The 19,587-nt window shown below is 48.6% G+C and overlaps 1 protein-coding gene across 3 annotated transcripts in view; it reads left to right on the plus strand.

Moving 5' to 3' along the window:
• Positions 1-4,318: 4,318 nt before the first annotated feature.
• Positions 4,319-19,587, plus strand: part of MTCL1 (microtubule crosslinking factor 1) — a 120,493-nt gene continuing 105,224 nt past the window's right edge. For all 3 annotated transcript variants that reach the window (XM_057313237.1, XM_044382846.3, XM_057313238.1), the window contains exons 1-3: positions 4,319-5,476; positions 14,419-14,643; positions 16,229-16,387. In XM_057313237.1, coding sequence (XP_057169220.1) covers positions 4,412-5,476; positions 14,419-14,643; positions 16,229-16,387 — 1,449 coding nt within the window. In that variant the 5' untranslated portion in view covers positions 4,319-4,411. The remainder of the gene's footprint in view (positions 5,477-14,418; positions 14,644-16,228; positions 16,388-19,587) is intronic.

The raw sequence follows: 19,587 nt of genomic DNA on the forward strand, positions 1-19,587 counted from the left end.
AGGGCCTCCTTTCTACCTTCATGTGTATCTTCCTTTAGCTCTCAGATGAGAGGGAGATTCTCCTCTTTCCCCGAAAGACTGGCCCTGGGAGAGGCCTTGTAGGACTGGCCTGCTTCAGGTCCCACATGACATTTAGGCAGTAACCCTGCAAGAGAAGCTGGAAGGCACCCCCACACACCTCCTGGGCTGGATGCATCCACTTCAACCTCAGAGGGCCCCCTGACTTCAGGTTTCCTTTTTTAACCCCAATTTTCCTGAAACGTACGCACACATGCGCACACACACACAGCACCTCTGTTAAAAGTCTTCTCTTCTTCCCACTCTTTTCAAAGAGGATTACTTCTGATGATTTAAGCGAAGAATGATTTCATATTCTAAACGCACTTTTGTGTTAAAATAAGCAGAAAAAAAACGGAAAAGAATGTCCCTAGGTTTGGACAAGGTTTTGAGAATGCAGAAATTCTGCATATAATTCTGCCTGTGCGTACAGAGCAGTAAGAGAAGTGTAGTCCCATGTCCTATTTTTTCTACTATGTGTCAAACAAGGTAAAAAAAAAAAATTTTCTCTTTATTTTCTAACTTTCGCTCCAAGTTGGGTGGGCTCACATTTCAAAGAGTATTGATAATTCCACTGGTATTAAATAGGTGGTGGTGATGACGACAGTGATAATTAAACCTTACCCAAGGGCACAGAGCGTGCTAGAGCCTTAGGCAGGATCTGGACCCAGATTGTGCGGTGTGGAGGCCTCAGCTCTTGTCACTATACCACACTTTTTGACAAGGAATTCATGGATACAGTCACTCCAAATTACCTATTACGCCAATGCTGCATGCAGTTCCCTAGGCCTGTACTTACGCTTCTGCAAAAGAATGAGAAAATCAGAACCTTGGTATGTAGTGCGAGTGTTTATAACACAGGGTTTACAATGCAGGGAATTGATTACTGAGTGGGGGAGGAATCAAGAGCCAAACGGGACAGTGACGTAACCCAGAGATTTGCAACCGCAGGAAGCCGCTTGTACCCTTGACCGAGAGGCAACAGGAGGAGGTAAAGTTACCAGAGGCTTCAGGTCATTCAGTGAAAGCTGGAACCTCAGGAAGCCAGCCCGCAAAGGAGACCGGGCCACTCTGAAGAAGCCACCTGAGGCAGACAGAGAAGGTAATAACCCTGGTTTCTCCCTTGCTATTACATTCTAATCTCCACCAGCCAAACCCAATCAGCAAACCCAGGAACCTGGAAAACCAAACTGGGTCTGAGAGCAGACAGATCCCAACAGGCACACCCACATGGGATTTTGTTGTTTGCCAGAAGAAAGCACCTTAAGCCTCCTTTAAATTGTAACCCCCAACACCTTTAGACTAACTTGGGGGGACAATAATTTTTTTTTTTTTAAATCACATGTGACTTTAAAAACATCTATCATGCAAGCAGATATCTTTTTACACCTGTGGCTCACTGAATATTAGAAAAAGAGAGCATTATTGAGCACCTCCTTGCTAAGGGCCAGCAGAAACAATTGCCAGGCTAATACTTCAGAGTACGAATTTTGCTAACCTGAGGGAAAAAGAAGCTGGCTACAAATAGTATGGTCATCTGGCTAGTATTTCTGCAGGACTAATTTACCGGAACATTTTCAGGTGGCCTTGTGCATGATTATATATAGTATGAAGAGCTGGCCAGCTTGTGCTAGGAGTCCTGGACATAATTCTTCAGAAATGTAGGGTACTGGAGACTTCTGGGTCTCTGGAGGAAGTTCTATGTGAAGGTCCTGGCCCCTGAATCACAGTGGGTTGTGCTCCAGGACTGAGGGGGCTGCCACTTTCTGATTAATTGACTCCAACTGAGAGTTGGAGCGCCCTCTAGGGGACAGCTGGCTGCAGCCCCCCCTCCCCCCCCCGCACTGTGCCTGGGCACTAAGCTCCCCCCCTTCCTTTCTGCAGTGTTATTGCTTACCAATGTCCTTTTTCTTCAAATGCTCCATGAAATATGGCTGTGGCCTTATGAGATATTGCATCAAAGGAGACTTAGTACAGATTATATTCTGAGGGTGCTATCACACATTCAGAGGAATTGCCAGATAAATGATTCACAGAAAACATGAACAGCAGCAGAGAGGAGGGGTTCCAGCGCCCTCAGAGCTCAGCCACAGGACATGGCCCAGTATCACTGCCGGCATCTAAGGAGAAGCAGACAGGATGTCTTCTGGGAGTATGACTCTCCTGATTTACAGTGATTTGTTTTAATTATTTTTTTTAGATTTTGTGTATTTATTTGACAGAGAGAGACAGCGAGAGAGGGGACACAAGCAAGGGGAGTGTGAGAAGGAGAAGCAGGCTTCCCACCGAGCAGGGAGCCTGATGTGGGGCTGGATCCCAGTACCCTGGGATCACGCACGACCTGAGCCAAAGGAAGACGCTCAATGGCTGAGCCACCCAGGCGCCCCTACAGTGATGTTTTTAAAATCACTTTATCCTGTACTTTTTGGAGGAGGTGGCTAAGTAGGGTAATTTGTGGTTAAGATCATAGAACTCGGAGCCTCTTTCTCCTTGTATCTTTACAAGTCTGTCCCCTTTTCTCGACCCCTACTACCATAGACCCCTGGTCTGTGCTTGTTGCCACCACTGACTGCTTCCCCTCATGAACCTCCCTCTCCTCATTACTGCAGCCACTGGGATCTTTCTAGGCAAATAAGATCAGCCATGCTCACCACCCTCCAAAGGCTCCTCCAGCCTTTAGGATAATAGCCACCGGATATTTGGTGGCACACGCCCTCCAGTGATCTCTCACCTACAACCCCTGCTCTGTAAATCCTAGGCACCCAACTACACCCCAGGAAAACGCCAATCTTCCCAGGTTGGGGGCAAATGCCCACTCTAGCAACTCGTAATTATTTTGCCTCCTGGCAAAGCCAAGTCTAGAGGACAGGCTGGGCCTTAGTCCTTTGAGTACTACCCAACATCCAGCGCCTGGGACAAAATGTGCACTCAAGGGTATTTGAAAAGTACTTTACAGTTTGCAAGTGTTCCTCACATCTGCCCATTTAATCCTCCCAACCCTCACCTGGCAGTATTTTCTAGTTATACAGGCAAGGGAACTGAGGCTGGAAAAGGTCAGTGGCCCACGTTAGACTCTCAAGTGGCAGAACTGGTACTCACCCCCCTGGTTCTCTGAGGCGCCAGCATGTAGGACTGAGAATTCTACAAACGTGATGTGAATTTCCACCCGGTCACGGCCTGGCTAAAGCACCGGCTTCACCTCCCTGCGCCTGTGTGCTCATCCTTAAAGAAGACAGTACTTCCAATTCGGACTTGTTACGAGGATTAAATAAAACAATGCCTATGGAGCGTCTAACAGTGCCTGGCTCCCAGCCGGAACTATAAATGTGAGTTCCCTCTCTGACCCCAAGCTTGGCGAGCTGCTTCTCCTATTTCTACAGCAGCTCCTCCTTCTCTGAGCTCCGGAGGCCACGGGGGTGCCAACTGTGGAGCACCGTGCCCGTTTTGACGTGATAGTTGCATCGGGTACCAGCTAATCCTTAAAGAAGTGTGGGGACTCCGGGCGCAGCTGTGAGAAGACAGCGGGGAGGGAACTAAGGGGCCCTAGGAGGCAGGGGTTGGATGGAGGGGCCCGTGGTGAGCGTGGGTCGACAACAGAGGGAGGGCTGGCATCCCACTGCACACACACCACAGACCGGTCCGTTTAGGGCTCCCGACCTCCAGTCTCCCGCAAGTGGTCGGTGCCCGCCTCTCTCCCACCCCACTTTACCCCCCCCCTTCCTTCCCACCCTAGCTCTTGGCACTGTCCTTAGAGGCACAAAAAGCAAGGAGGGTCCCAGGGCGAAGAATGGTGGGGGCCGCAGCCGCGCGCGAGCCCGGGGAGGCAGGCCCCGCCCCCACCCCGGCGCCGGCTGGCGGGAGGCGGGACATGCGCACGCGGCGGCGGGGCGCAGGGCGCGGGGAGGCGGGGGAGCGCGCGTGCAGTTCCTCTCAGCCGGAGCGGGCTGGCGCTGCGGGGACCTGGGCTGCCGTGGGTGGGGAGCCGGACGCGGGAGCGGGGAGCGCGCCGCCAGCGGGCGAGTGTGGGTGTGCGAGGCCGCGGCGGCAGACCCGCGAGCCCGGAGCGCCGCGTCTAGGGGATGCGAGCGGCGCGGAGCCGCCGCGCTGCTGTGCCCGGTGAGCTCGAGCGGCAGTGACCTCAGCGAGGGGAGTGCGGGACGACGGCGCCTGCCAGCCCCGCGGGAATCCCGGGGGCCAGGGGTGCGCGGGGCACGGCGGCGGCGCGGGAGCGCGGGGCGCAGACCGGGCGGGGCTGGGGGACAGTGATGAGCGGGCGCGCGGGGAGGCTGCACGCCGCCGCCGCCGCCCGGAGCATCTGCCGCCCGAGCTGCTGCTCGCGGCCCGGGACCCGGCCATGGAGACGCTGAACGGCCTCGCGGGCGGTGGCGCCCCGGACGCGAAGCTGCTGCCGCCCGGCCAGCACCACCGCCACCACCACCTCCATCCGCTGGCCGAGCGTAGGAGGCTGCACCGCGCGCCTTCGCCCGCCAGACCCTTCCTCAAGGACCTGCACGGCCGGCCCCCGGCATCCGGCCCGGCCACCCCCTCCTCGGGCCGAGCCCCGGCGCCCGCTGCCCCGCGCTCGCCCAGCCTCGCGGGCAAAGCACCGCCCTCGCCGGGAACCCTGGCCGCGCCCGGCCGCCTCTCTCGGCGCAGCGGCGGCGCCCCTGGCGCGAAGGACAAGCCGCCAGCGGGCGCCGGGGCCAGGGCAGCGGGCGGCGCCAAGGCCGCTCCGGGCCTCAGGAGGGCGGCGCGCACGGCACCCGCGGAGCTGCTGCCCCGGGCGGGGAGGCCGCCGCCGCCGCCCGGGACCGAGCCGCTGTCCGCCGCTGCCAAGGGCCGCAAAGCCAAACGCGGCTCCGGGGCGCCCCCCGCCCGTGCCACCGGGCCCCCGGTCCCCGCCGCCCCGATCCCCGCCGTGATCCTCGCCGTGACCTCCTCGGCCGGCTCCCCTGCTCCCGGCTCCCGCATCAGCCACACCGACAGCAGCTCCGACCTCTCCGACTGCCCCTCCGAACCGCTGTCCGACGAGCAACGCCTGCTCCCAGCCGCCAGCAGCGACGCCGAGTCCGGCACGGGCTCCAGCGACCGGGAACCGCTGCGAGGAGCCCCCACGACAAGCCCAGCAGCTCGGGGGGCGCCGCCCAGCAGCCCCGAGCCCCCCGCGCTCCTCGCCGCGCCTCCCGCCGCCGGCGCCTGCCTCGGGGGTCGGAGCAGCCCGGGCGGGGTCCCCGCGGGGTCCCTGGGAACGGGTGTGGCAGAGGATGCCGGGGGGCGCGCGCCGCTCGAGCGAACGGCCCCCGGGATCCCCAAGGAGCCCGGTCCGGGCGAGCAGACCCGACTGGTACCGGCGGTGGCAGTGGAAGAGGAGCTGATGCGGGAGATCGAGGAGCTGCGCTCGGAGAACGACTATCTCAAGGTGAGCAACCGGCTCTGCCGCAGGTGTCCCGGAGGCGACCCCAAATGGCCTGGGTGCGGGCGGGGACCCGTGAGCTCAGCCTTCCCGGTCCTGACAAGCACTTTCTCTTCTGCCCTTCACTTTCCCGCCCCTTCCCACCCTGGGCTTTGGGAACTTAAGCTAAAACTTCTGGAAGGAACAGCAAAACCTGTGGGTCCGGGCGGGTTCTCACCCCACTTAGCTTTTCTTGTTTCTTGAAGTCTTGCTTCTTCCTGCTGACGCCTTTGCCTCTGTAGATATGCTGGGGGAGAGGTGGCCAGAATCACATTTTGGATACACAGCTGACCTTCTCCCTGGCCAAAATGTGCCCACTCTCACCTGTGGGATGTGGCTACCCCTAGCCAAAGAGCTGGTCCAGGCCCAGTGCAGGTGTGTGCAGGTTCCCGAGCCTGCTATGGGCCAGGCTGTGGCTGCGCCCGATGCTTTTCCTGCAGTTACACAAAGTGTGGCCCCCTCTGTTTCTCTGCAGGGGGGCTGTTTTCAATGATAAACCTTAAGTTCAGGGGTCCCATGGGTGTGGCCCGGGTTGAGGGCCATAGGGTTGGTGGGTTTGGCCCGCCAGTCCTTTGTAGGTGTGGACAAGCCAGTTTTCTATAAGAGGAGAGGCCACTTGATTCCCCCTGCACGCCAGCACTTTCGAGGGAATAGCAGCCTCGGCCACCCTATCTCTGAGTATTTCTTGTGAGGTCCTGCTAGTGAAGTCCTCTTGGTCTTCTTAGCTTTGGGGCCCTCGATCTGACTTGCACTTTTTCTCCCAGGAGGAGGGCAGGTTGGCCCTGCAGAACCGGACTTAGTGTGTCTGTCTGTGTGTGTGTGTGTGTGTGTGTGTAGAGGGGGGCAAGATAATTGAAGTGACTTGAGAAAATAAGGGGGAATGAGTCGGGGGCAGCTGCTTTATTATAGTCTTCAAGTTAGTAAATAACTACAGTTGTATAAATCTTTTCATGTTTCTGTTAAGATTCTAATATATATGTATCTCCTCCCAAACTAGTGGATGGCCTTCCTTTATCTGGGTTACGTGATTTGTACTTTTTCTCAGCAGATGCTGAACCTATCCAAATGAGGCCCAGTTTTTGACCAGTGGGACCAAGGACATGGGCTTATTTAAGGTGGTAAAGTGTGCAGTTCAAACTGGCATCAGAATAGGTTCATTGCTGAGTGTTGTAACCCTAAACCTCTTATCAGGAGCTGCTCTCCCCAGCTGAGCCCAGTAGTTGTTTTGCCTGCAAAGAGGTAGCAGTGAGGCAGAGGAGAGGTGAGAACAGATTGGGAGTTTGGAGTAAGATGTTTCAAGCAGTACATTCGCTTGTGTCACCCACTGTTATGTAATAGACAACAGAGTGATTTTCAAAGGTGCTGGAGAGAAAGGGCAGTGACGTTGTATGTGACTCCATCTTGAGGTCAGCACCTTTGTAGATCTTCTACACATGGAAACTCCCTAAAGGCCAGAAAAATTATCTCGTTGGGTTATAGTGCCAGCTCTTGGCGTGATCCCTGACCCACAGTGGCTCTGATTAAATGTTTATCCAAATCATGACCTGCTAAGCAACAGGAAATTGAGGGTTTCATAAAAGAAAAGATGTTTCCCATTGCATCTTTGATCTTAAGGTAGGCAGCTCAACAGTCATTCCAGAGTTCATTCCTAGGTAACTGTTTATTTGCTTTATCCTTTCACATTGGCCCGTTCTCGGTGAATGCACTATGTGTCTGACCCTGGCGTCTGATCTGGCATATTTGGTATTTTGGCGAGTCTTCACAACAACATAGGGTATAATTGTGGTCATTTGTATCATAACCCCGATTTCACAGACAAGGATGCTGAAAGCCCAGAAAACTTAAATGACTTCCCCAAGGCCATACAGCAAGTGAGGGGGGGGGGTGCAGCTTCTCTTATCCCCCCGCTCCAGACCTTTTGCTTTCTTCACTGCACCAGGCTGCATCCCTGTTCCCAGCAAGGCTGCCTTTCTTAGTGTGTACTGCTTGCTTCAGTGTTGTTTTATTAGCTTGAAATGTTCCCAATGTTTGGCTTTCCTAGGGGGCCTTTTTTCATTTTAGGTGAAAGGGCCGTAATGAACACCTCTCCACTAGCCTGTGTACAGATGGTCATATAAATCCCACTGACAATGTTTAATTTGTGGGAAATGTTCAGTTGCTGGTTCCTGTGGAGAAAGTGTCGTGGCCAACCATTCTGTCTGCCTAAGAGCATCTCCCGGCCTGTCCTCTGACAGCAGGAGAGAGAAGTAGGTAGAGGAGCTCAGAAGGAAGCTAGGAAACCAGAAGTCTGCACACAGATATATGTGTGAGTTATGTGTTTGGTTATTTAGGAGCTTAAGTTACAATCATTCAATTCGAGAGAAAACAGCAGTCCTGGTAGATTAAGGTCAGCGAGCGTGCCCACTGGTGCAAAATGGGGCTGTGATCAGGCGTGGCCTCGAGGGGCAGAGGCGGGCAGCATGCCTTGGCACAGGGTGTGTAGAGCGTGCACATTATAAATCAAAACTTATCTGTTTATTGCTCTCTTTGCTCACTGGTACTTTTTCTCATGGTCGATAAAAGCGCATCCTTGACCTACTGCTGTCTTGGGGAATGTTGCACAGAGCTCGCGTGATGAGACAGAGCATTCCTCTATTCGGATGTTACCTAACAAGAAGAGCCTGGGCCCAGGAATTTTACTTGGGTATATTCTGGAGGATTGTGACCGTGTTAAACATCACATTCTTTCCCAAGTCAGTTCTGTCACCATTGCCGTGCAAGACGGTCACACTTCCTAAGCTAGAATGACCAAAGGGTAATCAAACAGATACATAAGGCCTGCAAAGCCATAGGGGGATATCTTACTGCTCCAGAAATTCTCATGGAATTCTCTTGATTTTTAGGCGGTCTGCTGTGTTTTTTAAAATAGATGTCAGCAGAGATGTCGGTTGTGCTGCGTGGGGCTGTCTGGGGGCAACCCTGACTGCTTTCTCTTCCTCTTCTACCTGCATCACAGGGGACCAAGGTGGCTAGATGAAAAAAGCACAGTTATTCAATTCAAGTGGCTGGCTCTTTGCGTGAAAACACAGGCAGAAAAGCAGTCTTGTCCCTTTACCCTGATGAACTTATATATATTTGGAAGTCTTCAAACTTTAAGGGGAGCAGTTGAGTTCAGTTGTCCAAAGGCCTTTGGTTTGTTTTCATACCGACCCCAGGCACGTTTCTCAGTGACGAGTGCATCCACAAAATGCTGCTGGTGTGTTCGCTGCCTGCCTGCCTGCCTGCCACCACCGGGTTTTGCTCGAGTGCTTGGAGACAGTCAGACCAGCCTTAGTGCTCATCATGAACATATTAATTATGTTCTCTGTTTCCATGGGCTCTTCAGGAGGATTTAATCACTTTGAGTTTATTGGCCTATTTTGAAAAGGCCGTTCAGGTTCCTGGTGACAGGCTCACAATGCCCCCTCCGCTTGTGTCCAAATAGTGTTCTCCAAAGCCCCAGTGTCCTGCAGGATGGGTGTGGGTCGGTGTGGGGAGGGGCTGCTTTTTTTTTTTTTCTCTGCTTTCTCAGTGATTTCATAAGAATTATTTTTGTTTCAAACAAAAATCACTGCTAGCTACTAGGGCAGGCAACATCCGATCATTTGAGGGGAGTGATTTTCCAAGAGACATTATTGGTAGGGTCATTCGGGATCTTATAGGTTTCAGTGTATCACCACCCTGTTTCTCACCTGAGTAGTCTTTTGAGTTTCAGGCTCTGAAATGGTTCTGTTAAATTTGGCCGTGTGAATTCCAGGTAGTCAGTGTGGCCCGGAGCGGGGACACTGAGGCAAGAATAAACAAGTTTGAGCAGCTGAAGTGATAAACTCCTCCTCTCCTCTCCCTTTCTTTTGGAAGGGTTGAAGTGGACAGCAGCCCTATTCTTCCCTGGCATTCCACTTTCCACACCCATTCTTTATTCAGCCTGCGAAAGAGCGGCTGTAATAATCTTAGGTGGCGCGATAATGTAGACCAGGGCAAACAGAGCCCATCAGCTGCTGGGTGAACTGTCACTTGGTAAACAATGGTTAGCGGCCCCTGTGCCTTCTTAGCTCCAGCTGGGACTGTGCAGAGAACATTTTCATTGTCCGGAGGGAAATGAGGTGGATTATTTGTATATTACAGCAGACGATTGTTTCTGGCTGCAACTCCCAGAAGATGGAATTATTGCAACAGTAGCCAGATGACTGCTCCCCTGTCCAAATTGGGGTCTATTTAAAGAAGGGTTCTTAAAATATTAATGTAGAACTAGTTATTGATTTCGGGTTGCTTGAAGGAGATTAAGATTTGAATATAACCATCAGTCTGATCAAGAGTTTGTATCCCTTAAATTAAGATACTGCGGATTCCATTTCTATTTTTTATTTGTGGATAAAACTTTTCATGGAGGCTTGCATTGGAACACTTCATTTGAACCTTGGTTTACTCCAGTACACACATGGTACCTCATTATTTCTGTAATTTGATGTATATACTAAGGCTCGATCTGTTATCTGCTGGCAAAGGGGAGTGGTTGGGGAGCTTCACACGCCTTCAAGATTTCATTTTATGTATGAAATTTGAAAAATAGATTTAATTAAAGCTAAATTAGTTTTTCAATGAGATAATGATCTAACAGTGAAGTATGAAACAGACCTGAAATTCTACATAAAACTGTTGATTAAGGACAAGTTTTTTCTTAGTTTCTGTGTATAAAAACACAGCAATTTTCTACTTTTACTTTGTCTACATTATATTTGCTAGAAACAGTGTATGTTCTGCTTGATTTGGTTTTCTTAAACATTGAAATGGCAGACATTTTTAAGGTTCTTTAATACAGCGTATTCTAAATTAGAGCATGCTGTCAGAAAATTAACATAGTGGGAGCTTGAAAATCACTATCCATCATGACCCTAATCTGAATAATCACAGTTTTTGCTTTTCAAATGTCTGCTTCCAGCTTACATGGTTTATAATTTGCTTTTCTTGTAACTTCACTGAACCTGAAAACTGCTTTTTTTCAGGGTTCTATGAAAAGAGTTGAAACACTGGCCTTAGTCCCATCTCTGCACCGGACTAGTGTTGAAAAGCCATTTAAATGTTTAGAATCTCAATTTCCTCATTTTTAAAATGGGGGTATTAATATCTTTGCTGCTTATTGCAGTGTTTTTCTGAGGGCAAGTCGAGATAATGGATATACTTACATATTGACAATTGTCAAGATCTAAAAATGTTAACTTGCTTTATTATGTCACGCCTGTGGTGGGCTTTTAAAAGCATGATTTAAGGCTTATTATTGTTTCATTTGTCCTGGTTGTTGCAAATAATTTATAGTATTTACTGGGAAGAGCACATGAGTTTGCAGTCTAGCTTCTATTTATTAGCTAAGAGGCCTTGGGCATGCTAACCAGCATGGGTTTGCTCTCCTTGTCTATGAAATATGACAAGGTAATATGTTCCTGGCAGGGTGAGAATAGGGTTAGCAATGAAGGTAAAGTGCCAAATGAAATGTCTTCTGTTCTACAAATTTGGATAAAATATGAGTTATAAAAAAGCAGTGATTCAAATACATGCAATTATGGTCTCTCCCTAATTTTCCTTCAGTGCAACTAATGTTGGTGATTATTTATGCCAAAAAATATTAGCTGTTTACATCTGGCCTAGTGAATGCTTTGGAAGTGTGGCTTCATCTAGCTTTTACACACTTTTTTCTTTTAGCCTGCAGTGATTGTTAACGCATCTGTAGAACATATCCAGCATTTGATAGTTGGGTCCATGAGCGTCCTCCTGGTACAAAATCTCGAGAAACAGTTTTATACCTGGAAGTTATATCTTATGTTTTCTTATGGCTGTTTCACACTTTGAAAACTTTTGTTTGAGTAACAGGTAATTCCGGGCATTAATGACTTTGACTTTTATAGATAAGCTTTCTAGAAGGAAAAGCAATCACAGACAATTCCTTCCATGAACAGAATACTGTGTATTTGTAATACATAGACATGTGATTGTTGCTTGTACTGAGCTGTGTATTGGTTACGCAGTGAAACATTTACCTTTTAACTGTACTCCGACACAAGTGTAGAGAATAGGCTCTTTCCGAAAGTCAGGTCCATCATATACGTGGGTAGAACCCGAGGGAAACTTGACCTTGATTTGGAAGCTTAGGACTAATTACCTAATCTTTGCCAGAAGATTGACACCCACAAGGCTGTGTTAAAGCTTGCAGTCTGCAGTTGGTCTCCCCCAGTGTGGGGCGGGTCAGGGGCTTGGCTCCCACACAGCAGCATCACAGCCTCAGTGTAGGGATCGGGCATCAGTCTGCCAACTTATTCTTTACTGATGTTGGCAAGGACCTTCCTGAAAGGGTTGTGTTCTGTTCCCTGAAGAGCCCAGCCTGTCCATCCTGTTCACGTATGTTCAGCTGACTGGCTTCCACGCTTAGTCCGTGAACTCCCAGTCCCAGCGGATTTTCCTACTAGGAACAAGATGTGTAGGAAGAGATTTCCACAAAGGAAAACAGAAAAGAAACAAAAAACTTGCTTATACTTCACAACACTTTTCAATGTTAAGATTTACCTTTTTCTTAAGACACACTAGAACAGCTTATATTTTTAATGAGGTTGTGACTGATGCTATAGAAATTTTGTAAGAATACTGAGAAGCTGAGAAAAAGACACTTCATTGATTGTATCAATTTACCACTGGGATGTAGTAAAGCTTTTCTTTAACATCCATTCAGTCCATTCAGACAGGCTCCATGTGGGGTCATGGTTGGTTGAGTAGCCCTTTCTCTTAGTCAGGGTAGTGTGGACAGATTGGGGGGAAGCTACAGGCTGGGGTTTGGGGGAATGAGATGCTACATCTGTGCTCTTTCCAGTATCCACTGCTTATGGTTGAGCTTGCCTGGGCAACTGTCTTTACCCCGTTTGTGCCAATTTGTACTTTTCCATAAGAAGCCCCAATTTATTTGTTACAATTGAACTTCTCCCGCTTAAAATACTCTTCAGGAGATTCCCTTCTGGTCAGTTTCTTATCTACCTGAGGCTTTGATGTTTATTGGGAGGCTCTTGTTCTTTATTATAAGTAAATCCCTGCTTTTAAGAACAAATGCAGGATTAATGAGAGTGGAGAGAATCAGGAACAAACTGAATAGCAGGACAAGAGGTGATAGCTTAGGGTGTCCACGTCGTGCACAGTTTTTTCCTTGACCCTCGATGTTAATTGAACAAAACAAATAGGAATGACCGAGTGTATCCTAGTCTGGAGGCATTTAAACCATCAATGATCAAACTAATCAAGAAAATTCCTAGAATGCTTTTCTTAATCTCTTACCTTCCAGATTACTCCTCGTTAAAATCTTTTGTAATACTTCAATAGAATTTCTGTCTTGCATATTGCAGCTACATCTGTGGGTTTGGGAAGAATTTTTTGTAATTAGGTTATAAGACTGGAACAAAACAAAGGTGCATTTGTGTTCGATTTTGGTCGCCTTTACAATTTGGTCTTTGTCGGGACTGACTGATGTCCGTGTGTGTTCATCCCACAAATACTTACTGGGGGCCTGCTGTGTGGCTCACCCCACTCCGGGCGCTATGAGTACAGAGGAGAGGCCACTCGGCCGGGGGGGGGGGGAGTCTGTCCTCGCAGAGCTTACATTTCAGTATGGGCGACAGACCGGAAGAGGAAGAAGCATGAATAAGTAGTAGCTGGTGATAGAGGTGGGGAGAAAACAGAGCAAGACAAGATAGGTTAGAGACGGGGGTTGGGGGGATGGGTGGTCAGGGAAGGCGCTGTGTGTCCTTCCAGATGATGTGACAATGAGCTCTGTAGAAGTGGGGGTGGAACATTTTAAGGAGAGGGTAGAACAGGTGGAAAAGCCTCCAGCAGTCCAGACCCTGTGAGACCGGCAGTGTGGCAGGGAAGAAGGGGGCAGCTCAGAGGCCCTGGGGAGGACTTTGAAGAATTTTCTCAGGGCGACAGGAAGCACCCTGGAAGGTCTGAGGGGTGTGGTCTGAGTTCCATAGTAAAGGATAACTCTGGGTGGACGATTGGCTAAAGGGGAAGCAGGGAGCCCTGCATGACTCGCCTGTGTGTGCACGGGCTCCCTGGGGACGGATGAAGGCAGGGACTAGCTGTGGTGTGCAGCCACTGGGGAGAGAGTGCGCCGCACCTTTGTTGCTGTTGGGCCGACAGCACTGGTTTGGCTGTGGAATGGGAGGGAAGAAGGGGGGGCAAGGAACAACTCCTGGGTTTTTCCGGTACCCATGGTGTCTTCATGCTAATGCCAGAGTAAAGTGGAGATGGGAAATGAAGGCCAAGTGAATGGAAAAAAACAAACCCAATGTGGATTTGACATAATGCAAAAGTGATATCTTTGGAATCGTGAGTCACATAGTCAGTGCTGAGCCTTTTCTGGTGGAACCAAGTTTTAGGGACATTTGCAGGTATGTTATAATTCCAGGGCAGTTCAGTTATGATCCCACTAAAGTTTATGTCCTTTGAAGGCGGAGCTCTGTGCAACTCCTCTTAGTACCGAGATTGTGCCCTGGAGATAAGGTTTAAGTCAGTGTTTGGCTTGAATCTAAAGGGTCAGTTATCTGCAGTTGATTTCATTTATGATTCTATTTATGTGAGAAAATATTGGTAGTGGAATAAATGCTGACAGGCAGCAATGAATAATCCATCCTGGCTTTGAGTTTCTGGGTCCATGAGATTTGAACAGACATGTGATGATATTGTCTCGTGTGGCCCTTCCGGGGGTCCCTGTGTCCTGTCCCACAGGTGCGGCTGTAAGGTGCAGGGCACGCTCACAGGTAGTTAATGTTCAGCACTGCCGAGCCGCGGTGGACGGGAGGCAGCATCCTTGTCCCGGTGGACGTGGCTTATAAATCTGCTCTGTCTGGCTTGTGTAGGATGAACTGGATGAGCTCCGTGCTGAAATGGAAGAGATGAGAGACAGTTACTTAGAGGAAGATGTTTACCAGCTGCAGGAGCTTCGGCGGGAGCTGGACCGCGCTCATAAAAACTGCCGGATCCTGCAGTACCGCCTCAGGAAAGCCGAGCAGAAGAGCCTGAAGGTGGCTGAGACCGGGCAGGTGGACGGCGAGCTCATCCGGAGCCTGGAGCAGGATTTAAAGGTGAGTGAGCGGGGCTGATGGGGTGCTCCCTCCCAGAAGGGACTGCAGAGGGGGCAGGATCGCAGGTCTGAGGCTGGCAGCCCTTCGGACCCACTTACAACTAGTCCTGCCGTTCTGGTAGTAGTTGTCTCTCTCTCAGCGGATTTCAGCATACATGTTCTTCGTTCACCTGATGGTTTATAGGCTGTGTGTAGGCACATGGCTTTGACAGCCCAAGATTTAAGCCTGTCGTATGAACTGAAATCTTAAAACCTAAGGAAAAGAAAAAAAAAAAACTGTAGTGAGGGATCTACAGTTTTAAAAAAAGAGAGAGAATTGGGTTGCCTGGGTGGCTCAGTCTGTTAAGCGTCTGCCTTTGGCTCAGGTCATGATCTCAGGGTCCTAGGATCGAGCCCCACATCAGGCTCCCTGCTCAGTGGGGAGTCTGCTTCTCCCTCTCCCTCTGTGCCTCCCCCTGCTTGTGCACGCTCTCTCGCTATCTCAAATAAATAAATAAAATCTTTTAAAAAATGATAAATAAAAATAAATTAAAAAAGATATCTGTCACTTGGTCTGACAGTTGTGTAGAATTATACAGAAACGCCTTCCAAAGATCTGGAGTATTTTTTAAAAATCTATTAATTATCAGTTCAGTGATAGTCAAAGACAAATCATAGAGGCTGACTCTAATCATTTAATGTTTTTATTGTTACTTAAGTTTCTAGAATGCAGAAAACCTGAGATGACCATAAGCCAAGAATGGTGTTTTGATTTAACTGAAGGAGAAATTGTCTGAGTCTAATTGTCTAAGGTGTTTTAGAAAACCGCTGGCAGAGGTAGGAATGTGGTGGAGAAATTCCAGACATTATAGCGTTTGCTCTCTCCGTGGGTAGCGTGGCTTTACTCATGCCCCGATTATCAAATCATTTATCAAGAGGTGAATTATGCATAACGTCCTCCTTATTCTGGGAGTACTTATGAAATCTCATTTTGCCTTTCATTATGATAACAGGAAAAGAATCTTTGTAATTCTATCAAATCTATAAACCACTAACGAAATGTCATTCAGTGGGAGGTAAGGGTGATTTATATTTCTCTTGCAAAATCTCTTTCCTGTTTCCCTTTAAAAGGTAGAAATATTTAACTGCTTTTAACATTCAGATATTTTACCGCAGTAGACAATTTAAGATTTGACTACATTATTTTACAGGATTATTTTGGTTTTTTTAGCCGATAGTTTTAGTATTGCCTTAGGGAACAGAAATGTTTATTGATCGATTGTTATTGTTACTCTTATTTCTAATTTGTCATTAAAGCACGTGTGTGTGAGCAGAACTGGCCTTCTTGGTGATACTCCTTAACGAGATAGGGATACCACAGTAGCCTTTTAATCCAGATAAAGGTCGTATCTTCGCTCATAATGTGGATTTCATGTTTGAAACTAGTACCCTCCTCCCGTAAAGATAGGCTTGTTAATGTTTCCAGGGTCTTTCTCTTTACTGTGATATCCTATCACTTAATGATTCCGCCTCTGACGTTGTTTGAACGCGCCCTCAGCACGCAGAAAGCTTCACGTCCTGATGACTATCTCTGTTGGTTGGTACAGGTAGCCAAAGATGTATCTGTCAGATTGCACCATGAACTTGACACCGTGGAGGAAAAGCGTGCTAAAGCTGAGGATGAAAATGAAAGCCTCCGACAGCAAGTGATTGAAGTGGAGATATCCAGACAAGCCCTCCAGAATGAGCTGGAGAGACTGAAAGAGGTAATCCCAAGATACATGGGGATTTCTTTCTTGGGTTGAATTGTTAGGGGCTTGGGACTCCAAGCGTCCCATTTGGTGAACCATGGTTTATTTGTACGGCCCAGAAACTAAGAATGGTTTTTATATTTTGCATAGCATTGTAAAACAGCAACAACCACACAAAAATACACCTAAAAAAGCAAAGAAGACTATGTGACAAAGACTGTATGTTGCTTGCAAAGCCTAAGATATTTGCTGTCTCACCCTCTACAGAAAAGGCTTGGTGAACCATGGTCTAAAGCTACTCTTTTTTATTATTTGCATTCAGATGAGCTGGCCATTAATTCCTTTCATGGGTTCGAATGGAGAATATTATTACTAGAATACAGAATTAAGCAGTAGCTTTTTCCTCGAGTCTCCTCTTCCAGTGAGCTGGAAAATGTGCTATGGTGTCTATTGAAGCTGTGTGAACAAATAATCTGTGTATGCTACCTATACCTGTTATTCAGGCAATGTGGTTTAAATACAGGGTTTTTCTGTTTATTTTAGGGAGTGAATGTATTCTAGCAAAGTGGTCCAGAAAATGAAAAAATACATATATGTTTTATATTTATAATGTATAATATATATAAACTATATAAAATGTAAAACATCTATTATATATTTATAAAATATATATGTATTTTCCTTTGCATACAGTAACGCAAATGCTGTTTTGTTGTTGACTTCCATTGTAAGATTAAAGCTGTATATTTTCTTGGAAAATATCCTGCATATTGATGGAGTTAAAAACTACTGGTTAAGCCTTTACGGTGATGGCTAAAGCCAGCATTATTCCCTGCTATCAGCCTCACTTAGCGTATTTTCCCTTTGGACAAGTTTCCCGATTCACCCAGTTATTCCTCATCCATTCAGCTGTCCACCTGCCCACGCTTCATTCAGGCTCCGTACCACGCCCTGGGCATGCAGGTGTGAATATGGCAGCACAGGCTCTGCTCCCAAGATGTCTACAGCTCAATTTGACACTTAGTTAGCAAAACAGATAAATCACAGCAAAGGAGCTGGTGTTGCCACCTCTCTGCCCCTGCCCCTTCACAGCCACTCAGGTGCCCTGCTGTTCCTCGAGGTTGGGGGCCCCCCTGACATTCTTTTTCCAGAGATCCACATCCCTGGGGCTCAGTCCCTCGCCTTCAGGTCTCTGCCGACATCTCACGTCAGTCACCTGGCCCCCCACACTTACACCCTGGCCATCCCTACCCACCTTCCCATCCGACACACTATGGATTTTGGTGATTCACTTGTATATTGTCAGCACTTGTCTGAAAATGCCATGGGTTTTATTTCTTTGTTGCCTTCACTAATGTGCCTCCAGGACTTGAGCTCTGTGGGAAGAGGGCGTGTCTGTGTAGTTCACTGTGGGGTCCCGTGCCTAGAACAGTGCCTGGGACTTGGGCGTTGTCGGGGACGCACAGGGTGAGGGAGTGAATGAAGGGTGAGAATGTGGGGCTGTGGTCACAGCTCACCTGGCGACTCGGTGAGCTTCCCAGAGGGGGAGGTAGAGTCTGAGAACGTTCTTTCATCATAGGTAACCCTTGCTCCTTAACTTACATGTGTACTTCCCCTGGGGACTGGGGGGATTTCTCCTCTCCTTGTGGGTCTCTCACCTCTGCACTCAGAGTTGCTAGTCACTTCCTTCTTTCTCCTTTGATCTAAGTTTGCTAGGTTTGCCACATGGTTTCTTTTCTCAGAGTTTCCAGTTTGAGCCTCACCTTGAGGGTACTGAAAACATCTTAGGAGTATGTTTTATAAATTTTATATGCGTGTATATGCTTCCATATAAATATTTAAATTATATATAAGCATAAGTAAGTAAATAAATATATTTAAAGCAAGCAGTTTCTCTTGCCCCCTCGGGACTGGATTTGTGTAGGACTTGGCTTCAGGTCACAAATAGCTCCTCAGGGAGAGAAATGATGACTGACGTTCAGTGCCAGGCAGGGGTGAGGCAAGGATCTTCAGAGAGCTGTGATGTTGGCTCAGGCTAGACGTACACAGAGGAGGTGGCAGGGCCAGCCTCTCCCTGCCTTCATGGGTTAAGATCACTCACAGGGATTACTCAGTGGGGATGTAATCAGTATTTTACCTGCCGAGTTGCAGACTGGTGAGCCTGCATATTTTCACCAAACTTCACGATTCTAAACAAATCATAAAACTGACAGGCGTCTGTGGAAGGCAGATGCTCTGGACTGTGCTGGAAGCAGGGAATGACGGAACCAAGCGATCCAGGGTTCGGAGGTGCTAGAGGAGGTGCTTACTGGAAAGTGCCAGCGCTGGGCTCCGTGAATGGATTCTGTTCACCGAAGCCAGAACAGAACGCACCATGAGCTTTGCTGTGGGGTGAGGATAATATCTTCTCTGTCTTGAGTCCTGCTCGTTATGGCTCACGTCCGAAGTTTTGTAATCGGATGAGTCACATTCCGGAAAAGGCAAGGAGAGTTCGTGTGTTGCATGTGTCTCTGAATGACAGAAGTAGTTGCAGACGACCGTGTCCCCCTCAGCCTCGGAGGACAGTAGGACAGTGCGTCTCTGCGCCTCTCCAGCTCTGTAGCTGCTGCGGGGCTTCTCTGGCTTCTCTTCAGAGCTGCAGGCTGTCCGTGCGGCGGCCTGGCGCACTTCTCCAAGATGGATTTCCCCTAGCACCTCAAACTCGGAGTGTCCAGAGACAGACCTGCCGCCCTCGGGCCCCCCTGAATCTTCTCAGTCTTTCCCATCTGTGTTCTCGGTGCTACGGTCCTGCTAGTCCCGCAGGCTCGAGCAATGCAATTACCCTGACCTTTCTTTTTATTTATTTTTTTTTAAGATTGTATTTATTTATTTGTCAGAGAGAGAGAGGCAGAGAGAGGGAGAGCATGAACAGGCGTAGGGACAGGTGGAGGGAGCAGCAGGAGCCTGACTCAGGACTCGATCCCAGGATCCTGGGATCATGTCCTGAGCCGAAGGCAGATGCTTAACCAACTGAGCCACCCAGGCGTCCCTACCCTGACCTTTGTTACTGCTGACACTGAGATTGCCTTCAGATGCTGCTCTTCTGCTTTTGCAGTCTAGGAATTTTCTTTTCTTTTCTTTTCTTTTCTTTTCTTTTCTTTTCTTTCTTTCTTTCTTTCTTTCTTTCTTTCTTTCTTTCTTTCTTTCTTTTAAGATTATTTATTTATTTATTTGAA

The sequence above is a fragment of the Ursus arctos genome, unplaced genomic scaffold, assembly GCF_023065955.2.
Source record: "Ursus arctos isolate Adak ecotype North America unplaced genomic scaffold, UrsArc2.0 scaffold_17, whole genome shotgun sequence".
NCBI lineage: Eukaryota > Metazoa > Chordata > Mammalia > Carnivora > Ursidae > Ursus > Ursus arctos.